We start from the raw sequence: 16,891 nt of genomic DNA, 5'->3' as shown, positions 1-16,891 counted from the left end.
GAAATTAAAATTTTCAGCATATCCTACAAGCCCTGTAATGCAGTAACTGCATGCACACTGTCATGGGAGTTATTTTTTTCTGTTGGTGAACAGACGATCAGAAAAGAAAGGTGGCAAGTTCCTCACCTGCAGTGGTGCCTGCGCCGCCCGATCCAAAACTCGGCATTGCAGCCCCTACAGTGAGAGGCTGCGTGGTCTGGCACCCACAGCGTGGCGCGAGCATCGCGTTCGTCCACCTGCTCCCAGCTCAACTCCGACGAGCTGCTACCGTCCTGGCACCCGCCCCATGGAGGCTCCCCGCTGCAGTCCAACCCAAGCTGCTGTGAGGGCACATGCACGCCCCGTCAGGGTCAGTCTCGCGCTCCCCACACACTCGTCTCGCACAGACCATAACATGCACAAGAGCAGCTGCTTATGGGGCACTATTGCTTCAGAGACAAAGAACACACAGAAAGATGGCAAACTGTGTTTGGACACTGTACTCTGTTTCATACATAGCAGGCAACGCTGCGGAAGCTACGCAAGTAGTGCAGTCACAGAAGCCCTGCTCTGCATGTTTAGCACTATAGTTGTTTTCTATCTGCGACGCCTTCAACGGAATGACTAGTTAAACCTTAACATGAAGAAGCGCACTTATACAAGACTCCAATATAACAAAATTTCACTGCCACAGCGAAGGAATACCAAGGCAATAAATGAAAACTGCAGCGGCTGCAGATAATTTAATAGGTGAATTGCGTGTGGCTGTTGTTAAGAACGGCCAGCTGCAGTGCAAGTTTTGCCAACCAGTTGAGACTGTGGAGGCAACATTCAGGGAGCGTCGCCGCACACCTCTAGCCACGGCGTGACTAAGTCGACTGTGTGTGAACAACAATACGTGCGTCCTCGACTCTCCGTCGCTGGAGCCGAGTTTGACGAAGTCGCCATTGCAACTAAACGGGCTCGGCGGACGAACTATTGTTGCTAAGCCGCAGGAACACCTACTGACACCCCTTCCCACGCACTGACCAAGACCTCAGACAATGGGCGACCGGCGGGCGCGCTGCAGTTCGGGGAATAAATGCCCCTACGGTGCCTCGTTCTCCCCTCCGGTGTCTGGTCAACTCTGCTACGGTGCTTGGACGGCCGTTTCCGTCACCTGGGTATCGGGGGAGGACCGAGTGTTTAAAAACCGCTGTTGTGCGGCTGCTCAGGACGCTCTCTCTCAAGCAGTCATGTTAGACTGATGTACTTTCTCAAACATTCATGTTAGACTGATATAAATACTGTAAATAAACCCATATTCCTCGTTCTCGATGAGAAGCAGTCCTTCCCTTCATCAACGTCCTCAGCGGGGATAAGTTGGACGATGGCATGGGCCAGCTACCTTCTAATTCATGCCCGACTCCAATCTTGACAACAGATCACGAGCGATGGGATTGAACCCCCAATCATAACACTGTTTGCGTATACACATAGCTCCAATCGCGTGCCGCGCGGCAGAGTGGCCCCCGAAGCGTAGCAGCAAGAGTCTATCGTCATGTTTCATACCAAGTCCAAATGTGACTCTGCATGCCGTATGCTGTAGATGTGAGGATGAGTCAAGAAAGGTGGTGGCTTGATGCGTGCTGCCTTCCCATGAGATCAAGGGGAGAAGGATGGAAGGAGGGGAGGGGGGGTGTAACCGCATCTTGCCTCCTCCAGCCCAACCGTGGCTGCACATGAAGGAAGTCGCAAGTGATCTGCGCACCTTATCTTGGAGGTAATCTGCAGCAAATGCAAAGCTAGGCAAGCCGAGATGGCTGCGGCTTCATGTGTGCAACCTTTCAGTGTGTTTAGTGCTAAGGGTCGTGTAATCTTCAGTTTCGAAGGTGCGTTGAAGCAAGTTGCAGACAAAGCATTCACTCTCCTCTGCCTACACTTTTCATGACCGTGTTGTCCCACGGCGGACAACACCATCAGTCATGGGACCAGAGTGGACAAGAAAATGTCGCGTGCTTCGCTTCGTATCGCTGATGTGAAGATCTCATTGACACAGTATGAAGCTATTGTTGCTTGCCAACTTTCAAATTCAACGAAATTATTTCTTTTTCTCATTGAAGTTATTTTTTCAAGATGCCCGATATTTCGGAAAATTTTGCAGCTGCTTCTGTGTAAGACTGTACTGTATTTCATATATTACAACTACAACTTGTGGATGTACGGTTATACATCAAATCACATATTAACGGCACACGTTTGCGGTGCACTATGTCTTGGTCGTGAGCATGAGCAGCGTTGTAGTCACTGATCGCAGAAACGTGTCATTCCACTCATTCGGTGATTAACAGGCTCAGATCTGCGACACTTTCCATATAATATTTACATCATATATTGTAACCTGATACTACTGTAGTATGAGACTTAACGCTACATCAAATTTCATGATGCTGCATTTATTTATTTCATGTTATGCACTCTACTTTGGTCACAAATTAAGCAATGAGAGAAGTCTCCCCAGCCTTCGTAGCATTGCCTGCCATCTATGAAATAAATTTTAGAGGCAAACTTAAAAGGGACATTAAACAGAAGTTACAGGTTTGGCTGTAACATTGAGATTACAAAACAGTGACTGCGATAATAGCTTCTGCGATAACAAAACAGTGAATATTACAGTAAGGTTTGTGTGGCCATACCCAATGGAAAAACTAAAGATTTGCGGCGATGCTGCCTTGTCGTTTCCGAACCAGCTCGCAGTTTAAAATAAATAGCTTATAATAGATAAATTCTGGTTAACTGCACCGTTATGGATGCTGTATTACAACCTCAAAAAAAAAAAAAAAGAAAGAAGAAGAAGAAGAACTGGAAAATTTTATTGTGTTACCCCACAGGAGCATTCACAGGTGCGACCTCCTAACAGGGCCCATTGGTGTTATCTGCTGGGGTGAGGCACTATCACTCTTCAGACCTTCAGCTCAAAGCAGGCATTAGTGCAGTGAACTTCAGCACTGCTATTCGTAAACCGACTTCAAAAGCATATTTAGCACTGGCGAACAAGGACAGGAGGGAGATGACACCACAACGCACAATGTGGTGTCGTCTAGCTTCTGTCCTTGTTCGCTGGCACCAAATATGCTTTCGAAGTAGTACAGTAAAACCTTGTTAATTAGGAGAATCAGATAATTCAGACTTGTGCTCAGGTTCTGGCATGCATATGCATTATTTAATGCAACCAAACATTCAGACGGCGCACATCGGTCAATTCAAACAACTCCTGGAGCTCAGCGAGTGCTGCAAAAGAGCAAAAACGGCACTCAACCAAAATGAAGTGGCAGAGTCCGCATTGCCATAGTCATCAGCAGAAATCACGTGAATGATGGCAATGCCAGATCGCTTTGTCCCTATTTGTGCCTTTAAAGCCTTTATTCTTACGTTTACGCAGCACTGCATTGGCCGCATGCCTCCACAACTGCATAGTGGCCATCAATGATCGCGGTGATAGCCACCGTGGTTTCGTCCGCAACCTGTGCGACAAACAGTAGTTTCGGTTTGACCCCGTGCATGCAGTCGGGCGTGCGCCTTCAAAATTGTGCAGTCATTATTCACCATCGTGTCGACAGCCACTGCAGTTTTGTTTGGAGCTGTTGCAGCAAACCGTAGTCTCATTTGGCTCGATGTGCATGTTGGCTGTGGGCATTCAGAACCGCAAGGCTGCCGTAAATGATTGCGTCGATAGCGGCCGCGGTTTCGTCCGTAGCAGTCATGGTAAACGGTAGTTTCGTTTTCACTCAGTGCGAAGCCGTTGAGAATGAAGAGCACCGGCTATATTGCGATGGAAGGACAAGCTGCTGGCGACCATTTCACTGGCGAAAAAAAATGATGGGAATGTGTGCGCGATAATGAAAGACATATCTCGAATGAAGACGCCTGCCACAGCCGCACTGTGAAGGAAGTCGCAAGGCCTTCGCCGCTGCAAGCGCTAATCAGTCACGAGAAGAATTGCAGCTTCCGCACTGCTTTTGTGCAAGACAGAAACATGACTTGCTGATTCATTCAGTAAATAAAAGCGTATTGATGTAGTAAGCATTTGTTTATTGTTTTCTTGATATTCTTGATGATTGATACCCTCCGACATGTATTTCGATCCTGTAAAATCCGAATTAACAAATTTGTACTGTACCTGGCAGGGCAAAATCTATGTACAAAAAACAAAAAGCCTGTATTGATGGTACTGTATTTACTCGCACAATGATCACACTTCTTTGTAAAAAAAATTGAAGCAAATTCAGGGGTGAGATCATTACACGAGTTAAATTTCCTGCGAAAAAAAAATTTTTTTTTTGATCCCGTGTTTGCTGCGGGATGACAACAGGTCAACAAGCAGGCGGCTGCCGCTGTAACAGTGCAGGAGACCAAAAAATATGACGGCCGGCAGAGCAAACCGAATGCACCGAACGCTATTTTTGTTGTTCTCGCGAGCACATTACGCGCATTGAAACAGCTTCTTCCATATCAGTAATGAATAATATCGTTAATATCGACAAGTTTGCGACAATAACGTAGCCATGTCCACATTATGGGGACAGAAACAGAGATGGCCGCGAGTAGCTGCCAGAGACACAGAAACACATGGCAAGCATGCTGCGGAAACTGCGGGATTTGTCTTCACTACTGTCGAAATGCGGCACGTTTCCGCTAAGGTTGGGCGAATATCTAAGCTGTGTTACAAGCGTCGGCGCATGAAAAGGGTACAATTCTAACGTATCAGTGTAAACGTGGACATTATATTTGCCGCTTGCGATTTGTTGCGCGCCCACGAGTGCAGGTGAGAAGAATCGAAAGGCCCATTTTTTGTTGTTGTTAAGCCTACAAGTAATAAAGCCAAGGCAAGTTTGGTTGTAGCTTCTTCTTCTTCTTCTTTTTTTTTTTTTTTCATGGAAGTGTGGAAAGTGATGAAATCGGGCATCTGCTTAAGAATTTTGGGTGCGTGCAGATCACTCGGCATGTCTTCAAGAGTCGTTCGCGTGGCATTTGACAGCATTCGACAGATGGTAAGCGCGATCATCATTAGCTAGACTTGGCACACGACATATCGCTGCGACAAGTTCGGGGTGCGATCATTACATGGGAAAGAAAAAAAATCGAATTTTGACGACAAAATTCAGGGGTGCGATCATTATGCGAGTTAATATGGTATTCCCAAAAGTGATCAGAATAATAGTAATGAGTCAGTAGACCTATGGAGCTGCTTTCCATTGTCTAAAGTGCTTTCCATGCTTTACGTGAAAACACTGAAATAGCAGTGCGTAAGTAATTGATTCTAAGACACCATCCTCTCCCTTAAAGCATGGTACACTGCATGCATTTAATTTCACATACACACATGCAGAAGACAGTCATCTTGCATACAAATAGTGGTTAGCCTGAAACTGTTAATGTTCCATCTTATAGGGATACTTGACTCGCGTCCCCTCATATTTTTCCCGCATGGCTCTCGTGTTTCCTGGAGTCCGGCTTCCCCGTGTAGTGCTTGCAGATGCACGGTAGAGGAATGGTGCGAGTGTTTCGCTGCTAGCACCACTTCATGGCATGGATACTCGGGTGCGAGAGGAACACCCTCCCTCCTCTTTGGCTTGGGGTCGGCATCGTGCATGGATGGCTGCGTGCTTGCCGGCGTGCTTTATGGGGCCTTTCCGCGAAAGGCTTTGGAGTAGAACACCGGGATGGTCGAATATGATTGAATGCGCCTCTGTTTGACTGTGCTCGCAAACGGCTTAGGTGTTGGTGTTCTGGCAGGGGCGAACACGTTCGCTTGATATCCTGGCGCAGTGAACCTCATTTCCTTGATTCATCAGCATCCATCAGAATTCCCCATTGGTTGTAATTTGGCTAGGTGACGTTGTATAGAAGGTGCAATAAATGCCCTTTGGTTTGTCTACACTACTCTGTTGTTGTTTCTTTGTCCCAAGTGCACTCCTGAGACCCCAAAATATTTTCCCTAGAAGATATTGTATTAATTTCCCTTTACGTTGCATCGCTGTAATCAAAATATTCACTAACAAGTTCTTCTATGGTTTCTAGGTTTTTTTAACAAACTATTTAGCATAATTTAAGGGGATGAAATTTGCTGTCTTTGTTAGGGCCTCCTATAAAAGGCTCATATGTTTGCAAAAATAATACCAAGAACACTAATTTTAAGCCACTCAACAAATAGCTGGTCTATAGCATTAAGATCATGCATGCATATGCCATTCATGCCCTAAAACCATCTGTTTAAGCGATATTAATCAAGAAAACAAAACTCACAGCATCTTCTAGAGACTCCAATGTCTCCTTGCCATTGACGTGAAGGTATGAGCGCTCTAGTGCAAGCCTGACCCTGCGAAGGTCATTTTCTAGACTTTCTATTTTTGCCTGCAACAAAGAAATAACAATCAGTACAATTTCTCCTGAGCGCAGAAGACAGAAAGAAAAAGAGAGATCTACAAATGTGCACACTTTAGAATGTGATAATGGTCAAGCTTTCTGACAATAGTGGTACTAATGACTGCCAACCCTTTTCATTTTACCTTTGTCCAAGAAATTAGTGTAGAAAAATTACCGTTGCATGGCTATTGGACACAAAACCAAAATTATGTTGATGGTATTGCAAACGAGTCTCCTGTCAGAGCCAGATTCATTGCTATCTCATCAAGATGGTGGCAGAACAAGTGTTTCTGTAGGTTGGCAGCAAAGGCACACCAATGCATGACTTTCATTACAAAAGCTCATTCAAAAAGATAAGCTACTTGCTAAATCAGAAGCAACAGAGCCATGCAAAGTGTTTTTGGCATTCCAGAGACTTGCATGTGTTAGAAGATGAACTGGTGAAGGCGTTAGCTGAGGCATGCGCTGCCATTTCACTTGCGAGTGTTGAGCCAATCAAGAAACATAAAATAATGCAATGGACCCCACAGAAGACATGTTACGGTGCACAGACAGAGTTATGATGGACACTCGGAGTAAATAAATTTTATTCTGTCAAGGCAAATTCTGTAGGTTTTGCATTTTTCCAGATTATGAATAATGAGCAGCATGCTGCTTTTTTTCCATATTTGAAGACTGTATGCTGTGGGGTTTCAGGCTCGCTCTCACAGTGGTGTTTTAGAGCTGTTGCATTGCGTTTCCGGGGGCTCTGTGTTCCTCTCCTCCTTGCCTGGGCGGGGTGGCAGCGGGCCATAAAACACTGTTGCTCTGCTGTCATCCTGCCCACGGAAAGGTCAACAGGCTTTCCCCATTGGACGACATTTTGGTGGGATTAGGGCCCTGCTTGCGTGTGCTCCGGGTACGCGCGCGCAGAACGGGGCCCGGAGAGACCACATCAGGGCGTTGGCCCCCTTTGTCCGCTGCTGGCCGATGTTTGCTTCGGCTTGGCGGGGTCTGGGCCTCGGCGGGCGCGCACTCTTCCGTCATCTCGATGTCCTGAGGCAGCGTCTTCCGATCGTGCCCCCGTCTGTTCATCTGTTATTTCTTTCCATTTCCATTTTCTCTGTTGTGGGGCGCGTGATGGCAGATCTGATGGAAGGATAGGTGGCCTCTTAATGCTGGGTTCCTTGTTCTCTCTGTCATGGTGCGCCATTAGCGGCCACCGGCGACCATTTGGCCACGTATTGTGTCGCAATTAGATTCAGATTCGGACGTGTTGATAAAACTGGTGTATCGAATCCCACCTTAATAAATGTTATTCCTTCTTTCCAGAGTGCTTTGCCGAGGGTATCCCTTGTGGTCTCCTCACTATGTTCACGGCGCACACGCTCTGATATTGCATGCACCAGACGACCCACCGCGGGTTCGAGCACTCCGAGCCGCCACGCATACACAGGGTGGAGCGTCCGTGCCCCACCCGCACCGGCTTGGGGAATGCGAGACCGCACGCGGAGCAAGAGAGACCCAAGGCGAGGCACTCGGGAACGAAGAAATTACATTTATTGAGCTGGGATTTGATAAAAACACCAGTTTCATCAACATGCCCAAATTAAATCTAATTGCGACACAACACATGGCCAAATAGTCGCCGGTGGCCGCTAACGGCACACCGCGACAGAGAGAACAAAGAACCCAGCAGTAAGAGGCTGCCTATCCTTCGGTCAGTGCCTGCCATTGCGCGCCCCACAGCAGAGAAAATGGAAATAGAAATAAATGACAGACGAACAGACGGGGCCACGATAGGAAGATGCTGCCTCAGGACATCGAGATGCCGGAAGAGTGCGCACGCCCGCTGATGCCGGGACCCCGCCGAGCCGAAGTAACCACCGGCCGGCGGTGGACAAAGGGCACCGCCGCCGGCAGAGAGGAACACATATGCACCTTCAGACGCCCCGATGTGGTCCCCCGGTCCCATCTTGCGCACGCATGCCCGGTGTGCATACAAGCAGGGTCCGAATGCCACCAAAATGTTGGCCAATGGGGAAAGCCTGTTGACCTTTCTGTGGGTGGGATGACAGCAGAGCAACAGTGTTCTATGACCCACTGCCACCCCGCCCAGGCAAGGAGGAGAGGGACACGGAGCCCCCGGAAACGCAATGCAACGGCTCCACAACGCCACCGCGAGAGCCCGAAACCCCACAATGCTCATTAAAGGGACACTAAAGGCTACTAACTTGACGTGGATTGTTTAGATACCATCCCAGAAACCTCGTAACACTTGTTTCGTGCTAAGAAAAGACTTAGTTTACGAGCAAATCGCATCTGAAGGGTCCAAATGCCCTTTTTTAAATTCGTCTCCCGCCAACTGGGGAAGCAATGACATTGCGTGCACCATCACCACGCCTTGCTGCCTGCTGTCAGTGAGTAAAATGGCGCCCAACAGAGGCGGTACCGAGTCAAAACACAGCGGTGGACTTGCCGCTGCAGCTGCTTTTTGATCAAGTGGCGTGGACCGCTCGGGCATCCTGCGACATCACATGGAAGTTGAATTCTCTGCTACTTGCAGTTTGTGCGAGTTTCGCGAGCCAGCAAAACCAGTGCAGCACTACGCGATCAGGAAAGTGCTGCAAAGCGAAACTGTGGGGGGCGCAGTGTCAAGCAAAAACGAAACCTTTCGACTGCCTGTGTCGTTGTCAATGGCAATTTAAATGAGTTACTTTTTCCAAAAATGAAATAGAACTGGACAAGTAGCATTTTATTTCATCTTATAATACATCACAAAGATGTTTTTTTGCAACAAATAGTTGAGCACTAGTGATAGAATTTAACTGAGGAGTGCCTTCGTCATCGGGCAAGTGCTTGAATGTCGTGGGGGAGTCTTTAATCATGCCCTGCATTTACCTCAATTTCTCTATTATTAAGGCTCTGTTCGCGACAATATTGACGCCTTGCAGATTCTTGAGCACTAATCCATCACTTTAGCTTGACTTAGTATTTGCCTTTAGTGTCTCTTCAAGATAAGGGGATACATAAGAATTGGGTAAACATGGCATTCATTATGTTGTATTGTATTACATTAAGACAGTGAAGATTTTGTACAAGATTTGTAACTAATGAAAGTGAATTGGTGCTGTTGGGAAAAAAAAAAGAATAAAAGAATGTGAACTGCGTATTTATAAAGACAAGGCAGGAAGGTTTGCCAATTTGTATAATATAAGCACAAAGATAATGCCACATGGCCAGTTGCTACGAAACAATGAGAATATTCCACATGTTAAGGGGGAGATGCGGCCTTTGAAAACCAAAAAATCTCGAAAAAGTCAATTTTAGGAAAACCACATATTCGGGGAGTATGTCTTATAAGCTACCATTTCAGTAAATATCAACGTCTAATTCACTGAGAAACTATTTAAAATAAAGTTTATAACGAGCCACGGCAGCCCTCGAGCAGAGAGCGAGCGCTCAAAATACCCCTACTTGGTGCAAACACCATTTCTCCACCGCTCCCTCGAGCGCCGCGGTGTTGTTTTTGTTTGTGCATTCTTTTGCTTTTTTTTCCCCTGCCACCCGCAGTGGCGGCGGTAACATGGAAGAGGCGTATATCGCTTATGATTGGAAGGCTCGCGAGAGCTTTCAAGTTTCCCGCGGCTGAGATGCGAAGCCGAGATTGGGCGAAGCATGTGTTCCTCAGGGATGCGGGGGAGCCCGCGACTCCTATTGGCTGCAGCGTGTGATGACGTAGTGGTCTCCTGCATAATGCATCCGGCCATCGTCTGCTTCGGCTCCTCTATCGCCGGCACCCTTTATGTGTTCCGCTTGCCATTGTCTATCTTTGCAGCTGTTCGCATATTCTACACGTTTCTACCGCTTTACGAGACGATTTTCATCAGTCTTTACGAGACCGTTGTTGCGTTTAGCCTGGCGATTGTTGTGCGGTCGACCACGATGAGCCCCAAAAAACTAAAGACGCTACACGCGTTCGGTGCAAGGAAGCGTTCTATGAAGCTTGCCCGCATGGCGAAGCTTGTGCTAGCCCGCTCGCCCGCACGCCAACGATGATCATATTGATGGTTCCTGTGGGGCAGCTTTTGCTTCATCTACGCAAGAGCGTGGTTTCGTCGAAGCTTCTAGCAACGCGACTCCTGCTCCAACGGCGCAAGAATTTGTCGTGACGAGTGCGCCTGGTGTCTTGTGCTCATCAACAGCAGCTTCCACATCCTCTCTTTCATTTGCCTCGGACAGTGCGATCGCGTCGTCTTTAGCAATCGCAAGAGAAGGTGGCAAAAGAGAGAGCCTAAGGACATCTCCAGTTTCGCTGCAGGATCATTTTAGACCAATGTATGTGCTCAAAACTTTCAAAGCTCATTTTCTCAAAATTACTATTGGCTGGTGAGGCTGCTTGTTCCAGCCATGTCTCTGTAACCGCTCATCAGATTTTCAGAAGTATTTTTTTTATTGTGTATCTGAATAAATTTCTTAGGGCAAAACAAGATCATCTTTTTTTATATTGTGGCTGTGATTTGTGATATCTAATCAAAATGTGATTGATAAAATCTTAATCACCAACACTAAACTTAGTGGTCTGCTAAAATTTTTTACAAGGAAATTACAAAAAAAAAGGGCTCTGTCTTGGCCTGAGGTATCCATCTGGGAATCAACATAGTGAATTTCACATTTGCAGCACCTTTTGAAAATTCTCCAGGCTTGGAATGAGAAAACTGTGTGCACCATTCTGACATATTGCTGTAACTTGAGAACCAGTGTACATGACTGTACAAAATTTTGTAGTTCTAATGCTTTTGCTATGAGTCCATCCTGAAAATTTTATTAAGATATCTCAATAAACAAAAAAGTTGGTATCAGAGGGTAGCCTCCCCCCTCCCCTTAAAATGAGAGGAAAGTACTGTTTTCTGTACAGTGTTTTCAAGGAGCCACAGTGCAAGTAACCATGACTAATATAGAAAATAATTGTTTCTAGGAATCGTTTCGACTAGTGCATCCCCTGATATTGTTTTCCTCGCATGGCCCGCATCTCCTGTAACCCAGCTTTGCTGCGTGGCTTTCCTCCAGCGGTGGTCAGTGTGGATACAGACAAGTGCGAGAGATGGCATGAGTATTGCACTGCTAACGCCACCTAACGGCAGGGCACAAAAGCCTGTGCCTATTTGGCTCGTAGTCGGCGAGCTGTATGGGTGTTTCGAGCGCTTGCCTACTGTCCGTGGGACCGTCCTGTGAAAGGCTTGGGAGCAGGACACCAGAATGGACAAACACAATCGTTCGAACGCTCGACCATTTGCGTGACCGTATACACGAATGATCAGGCAGTGTCCAGCATGGCAGCAAACATATTCGTTCACTATCCGGTTGCGGTGAGTCTCGACATCCTCGATTTGTCGCGTGCCTATCGGCATGTTCTAGTAATTCAGCTAGCAGGTATTAGTGTATGAAAGGTGCAACAAATGTCCCTTTGATTGTTTGCGCTACTGTATTGTTGTTCCTTTGTCCTAAGAGCATGTTTGAGACCCCACAAGACTTGCTCATGTATAAATAATCTGCAAAGATACGAGCAGTGTTATGCAGTTTTCAAGGGGTTGTAATCAAAGTTACGATTTATTTGCTGCAATGTATTATATGAGCAAAGTTGCAGCATTACTAGTACAGCTGCTGACCAATTTTTCGGATGCCACATCTCCTCCACCTGCTTGATTATTTGGGCTTCCCCATGGCACAGGCACGTATGAAAAGCAATGTATATAACAACCAAAATTTTGGACTGTTCGGCATGTGCAATGTCACAAATGCGAAGTCAACTCAGCACTAAACTACAACTGTCGTCACACTCCGATGAAGAGGTGCTGTTAGGCTTAGCTGGAGAGTGTGGCAGGTGGCCACTCATTACGATAAGTTTGTCCTTAATATGTTTGCACCAGTAAAGGTTGGCGATCCGGTGCGAGATCGTGTGCTAGACTGATAGCCATGCTCATGAAGTGGAGTTTGGGTCCACGGGTGATCAAGTGGTAACAACCGCGAACAACTACCAAGTTTGTATGTGCACTTTACTACACGTAACCTTGGGTGTGGTCAGAAAGCTTGAAATTGGACTTGTGCAACACAGCCTAAACTAAATGTCACAGAGTCAAGACCACAGCTGCAATACCTGCTTCACATCGATGCATGATGCACATTGAGCTGCGCGACAGGTGAATGCAGAGTGTACCCGTGACTTCGACCATCACGAAATTTCAAGCAGATATTACTTCAATAAAGTACATCATAGAGCACAATGCTGTAAACAAATTTACTTCACTGCTGGCATTGTAAAAGGTGCTGAAATTGACATTACCATTGGAATGACATTACATTGTTATTGCCCCGTCCATATCCAAAAAATTGGTCGCAAACTATAGTGGCACAAGGAGCTTCCAAAAGATATATTTCTGTTCTCGGAAACCGAGGCAACAGCCTTCACAATGGATAAGCATGACAGGGATCAATATTTAGTGTACAGTAACCATGCTCCAAAATCAAAATTTGCACTCTTCAAGGACAGTGGCAGTGTTGCATTTTTACCTCGTGCTCTAGAACCATTTGATGCAACCTTTGCTGGACAGCGTCAACAGGGCATGCCAGTCCATCAACATCGAACTGCTGCTGCTGCTGCTGCGGCTGCTGCTGCAAGGGGGCCGCAGTTGTTCTGGATGCCACAGGATCAAGCAGGAGCCTGTCATCACAAGGTGTAGCTGGATAGCCGGAACTAGGAGTTCTGCACGTAAAAAGAATGGCAGAATATAACAAAACAGAAGCAATTTACAAACCATAGTCTGTGGAGGGGAAAGAAATTTTTCCCCCCTCTGAGAACATGCGAACCTGCGCCAACCTTTGCGCCACTCAAATGTCACCACCCACTATTCAGAGTGCAGGGAGCAACACTGGGCAAATCACCTACAAACCCCGTTACGGTGTACTAGAAGGGGGCAGTGGGCTCACTTGGTGGTGGAGGCAATGCGGTGTGGTAGCTCAACATATCAATATGTGAACATCAACAATATGCGCTTCTCCGATAGCCCGAGCGGCGGCGCAGCGGCCCGAGCTACACCTGAGCATATTAGCCCAAGTTGCTGAGCTGCGAGGGGTTGTTGTGGACTTTGTAGCATGGGTTTTAAATGGGCAAGCACTTCTACACCTGCCCAACGAGAAACTTGTCTGCCACGTAAGATAATAAATGGCTCATGCCCCTTTAAGCAATGGCTCATACCCTCTTTAAGGCAGAGGCAACAAGCGCTCAGCAAAGTGAAGCGAACAGTACGTACATTCATTGAAATCACCCATACAACACACAGAACAGCATACGTTTAAATAAAGAACAAGCTCAAAACAAGCACCCGAACTATCAATAAAGCATTGCCTACCCCCAGGCATGAGGCCAAGATTTTGCTTCCCATGTGTGGTGCATAATAATACAACTATCAACTTGAGCAGACCCTTTGTCTGCCTCAAGGTGTGTACCATCCTTTACTTGTCTGGGGTGGGTGTTCGAAGGATACGCACTGTTGTTCACAAGCGACACGCCAGGCATAAAAGGCAGCAGGGCACCGGCCGGGAAAAAAAAAAAAAAATTCGAAAGGGGGAGGGGGGTTGAAGCCCGGCACCCTCCCATGGCTATGCCACTGCATCCCCCCTCAGCAAATGCAGTGATTTCACAACAGCTTCGCTAAATTAGCCCTAATTCAGCTTAAGTAACACCAAAGGTCGAGAGTTCGAGTGACTTAACTATTTCTTCATCGAATGGGCTATTTAACTTTAATTAACACAAACTGTCGTGGGTTTCAGTGCCATAACGAACTCTCTTAAACCTTCTATATGTTTGCTATCAAAGATGACAAGCAAAAGACCAATGAGGGTTGATAAAGGTATATACTACTGGTCGGATCAAGTTTCGTAACATTGATAATTACTCCAAGTTGCATGGAGATGAGCAAGTGGCACAATACTTACACATGCTTAGACAACTACCAGAGGAGTTTCTGTGTGAATATCTTTTTCTTGCAGCGTTTTTGTCACATGCAGCACGCAAGAGATGAGTAAGCTTTGCAGTGACTGAGCCATGCCGTGACATCGACAAAGCTCTTATATTGCTGTACATAAGCAAAACAAAAGTGTAACTGTATAATGATGGTTAATAATAAATGCAGAAGGCTACTGCCACACGTAAAACAACTAAAGTGAAACATAAAGATATTTAAGCCATACAATTTTATTTTGGCTAAGCAGAGGTGCAAACCTGGCTAGCGTACCTGCATTCTTTTTAGCTTGGCTAAGAAGTATGCGTACACTGTTTTCCGACTAATTCGCTGGTAAACTAACAGACATAACCTTGATACAAAATCATTTTGGCTTAGTTAGACACAGCATGAAGCTGTAAATATTGTCACCGACCCTCTAATTCAACAAAATTGTTCTCGAATTAATTTTTTTACCATTGCCCGATAATTCGGGTAATTTTAAGGCCCTTCCCACATAAGTAAAATCCATCGGCGATGACTTGTTTGCATAAAAAGTCTAGCGGTTAGGATAGGCAGCAAATGGCCGAAGAATTGGCATCATCCTTTTCCACAAGGTACTGTTGTGGCAAATATAATGTTGTGGCCTAAACAAATATGGTGCTTGCTAAGGATGTGTAAAGAGCCTCAATTATACAGGAATTAAAAACAATTAAGAGTGTGAACTGTTCGAACTGCAATTAACAGAAGCGCAAGGAAAATGAAAGCTTCTGCTAGGGCCACTCTACTGCAAGCAAAGCTTCCAGTTAAGTTGTCTGTGGCACCACCTCTTGGATGCAACGCTAACTATGCCACAGGAGCAGCTGAGTAGGCCCACTTACACTGTAACACTGTCACAGTTCACATCAGGCAATAAGTTGTTGCCTGTAGAAATCCCTATCTAAACAATATAAAGAAAGGGTGGGTACAAGAAAATAACTTTAAAATATTCTTGGACTATTCGTACTACAATGGCTTAAAAGTGCAGCGTCAGCTGGTGTTTTGGATGCTCTACTGCGATTTTGCGCTAGTTAGCTGGTCTCGTCAATACGTAGTTACACCCGCTTGTTGGCCACTTTTCTCAGGGACCCAATGCAATTAAACTAGTGACATTTTCAGACCTGCTAACCTTAAGATGCAAAAAATACCTCCCTCCCCCCCACACACACAAACACAAACTAAAATTTGGTGAAAAGTAGTAAAAATTGTTTTCGAAGTCCAAGGACTTCGAGCCGTCACCTGAGGCCACCACAGCAAGAACTGCCGGACTATTCTTTAATAAAGTTTCTTCTTCTTCTTCTTCTACACAAGGACATAAGCTGTTTATTAAAACGTACTAGTTCACTGTTCTGTGGAGATACTGTGAGAAGGCATACTGCTCTATATACACAGCAAAAATGATTTGCATCACTGAAAAACAACATGTTCACAATATTTGTGAAGTATTCGTGTAATGGCGGTCAAAATTCCACATGCCATTTTTCATAAAAGACAGGCTCTAAAAAATCCTTCGACAACTATAATTGCATTCAGTTGAGATCAACTTTGCTTTAAATATGATGTGAATGAAAAGTCTTAAAGTTAGTGGCGTCGATACAATCGTAAGCAATCGCTAGAAATCGGGCCCTTTACAATAAAATCACAAAAGTTGACGGTATGCATTTGCATATCAGGCATTTTAGAGGGGATCCATTCTTTTTTGGAATGATGCCATCCTATTGCTTCGGCTTTCGCTAAGTAAGTGCAGGTAACACTCCTCACTAAACAAGCACTTTCAAATTACATAAGATAATCATCTGACCCTGTAGTTAATTACCTGATCGTGCATATGAAATCCTAATGCCTCAGGAATGTGCGCACCGTTTATCAGAGAAGGCCGCACATGTTACAGGTCGTGTGCAACGGACAGCAGTCAGCACTTCGGTACAGCTCGAGAATGCTTGTGCCCAGCATGTGCACTAGTTTAGACAGCCACTTTGGTGTTATAAACTCTGCTGCTGGATAAATTTAAAAGTAATGGTGAATACTATCAAGACTTTCCATCCAAGAAGCCTTCCCACAAACACCTATCACCGAAAAGGTAAACAAAAGGAGATGACGTCAACAATGAACACGCACCTACATCAATCAACCATAAAGTTGCTTTATCAAAGTAAAGAAATTCATTTGAAGATAAAATAGACAAGTTCAGAAACACTTTGCAGCAATGAAGTACTTCAATACAATCAGCAGAATCAAAGTTATTGGCAGTCAAAGATCCCCTTTGATCCATTTTTGATCCCTTTGGTGGTGCTCTCGCTCCTTCTTCAATGCTTTGCACTGCGAAGGCTACAGTGGAATGGGGCATGTTCACAACGCTGTGACTACTGAACGTCACCGTGGTGCACAGTTCAAATTTGATTTTGAATGTTCTAGTAGACAACACTACTTCCGATTTTGGTGCGTATGATGTACCTAACTCAAAGGCTATCTCTTAACTTACGGTTGAA

At 45.7% G+C, this 16,891-nt stretch overlaps 1 protein-coding gene across 6 annotated transcripts in view; it reads right to left on the bottom strand.

Moving 5' to 3' along the window:
* LOC142575776 (phosphatidylinositol-3,5-bisphosphate 3-phosphatase MTMR3) overlaps window positions 1-16,891 on the bottom strand; it is a 48,029-nt gene that overhangs the window by 6,782 nt on the left and 24,356 nt on the right. For 4 of the 6 annotated variants that reach the window (XR_012826713.1, XM_075685409.1, XM_075685410.1 and 1 more), the window contains exons 12-14: window positions 12,934-13,126; window positions 6,265-6,372; window positions 127-320 (exon numbers count right to left, since the gene is read on the bottom strand). Coding sequence is in view for 5 of the 6 variants with exons in the window: in XM_075685409.1 (XP_075541524.1) it covers window positions 127-320; window positions 6,265-6,372; window positions 12,934-13,126 (495 nt within the window). In the remaining variant the exon portion in view is untranslated. Of the gene's footprint in view, window positions 1-126; window positions 321-6,264; window positions 6,373-12,933; window positions 13,127-16,891 lie in introns of those variants that run through there. The other 2 variants (XM_075685408.1, XM_075685411.1) reach the window with 2 other exon arrangements.

Source organism: Dermacentor variabilis, chromosome 3 (assembly GCF_050947875.1).
Source record: "Dermacentor variabilis isolate Ectoservices chromosome 3, ASM5094787v1, whole genome shotgun sequence".
In the NCBI taxonomy this organism is placed as follows: Eukaryota; Metazoa; Arthropoda; class Arachnida; order Ixodida; family Ixodidae; genus Dermacentor; species Dermacentor variabilis.
Note: the sequence above shows the minus strand (reverse complement) of the source record. Positions and strands in the feature narration are given on the sequence as shown.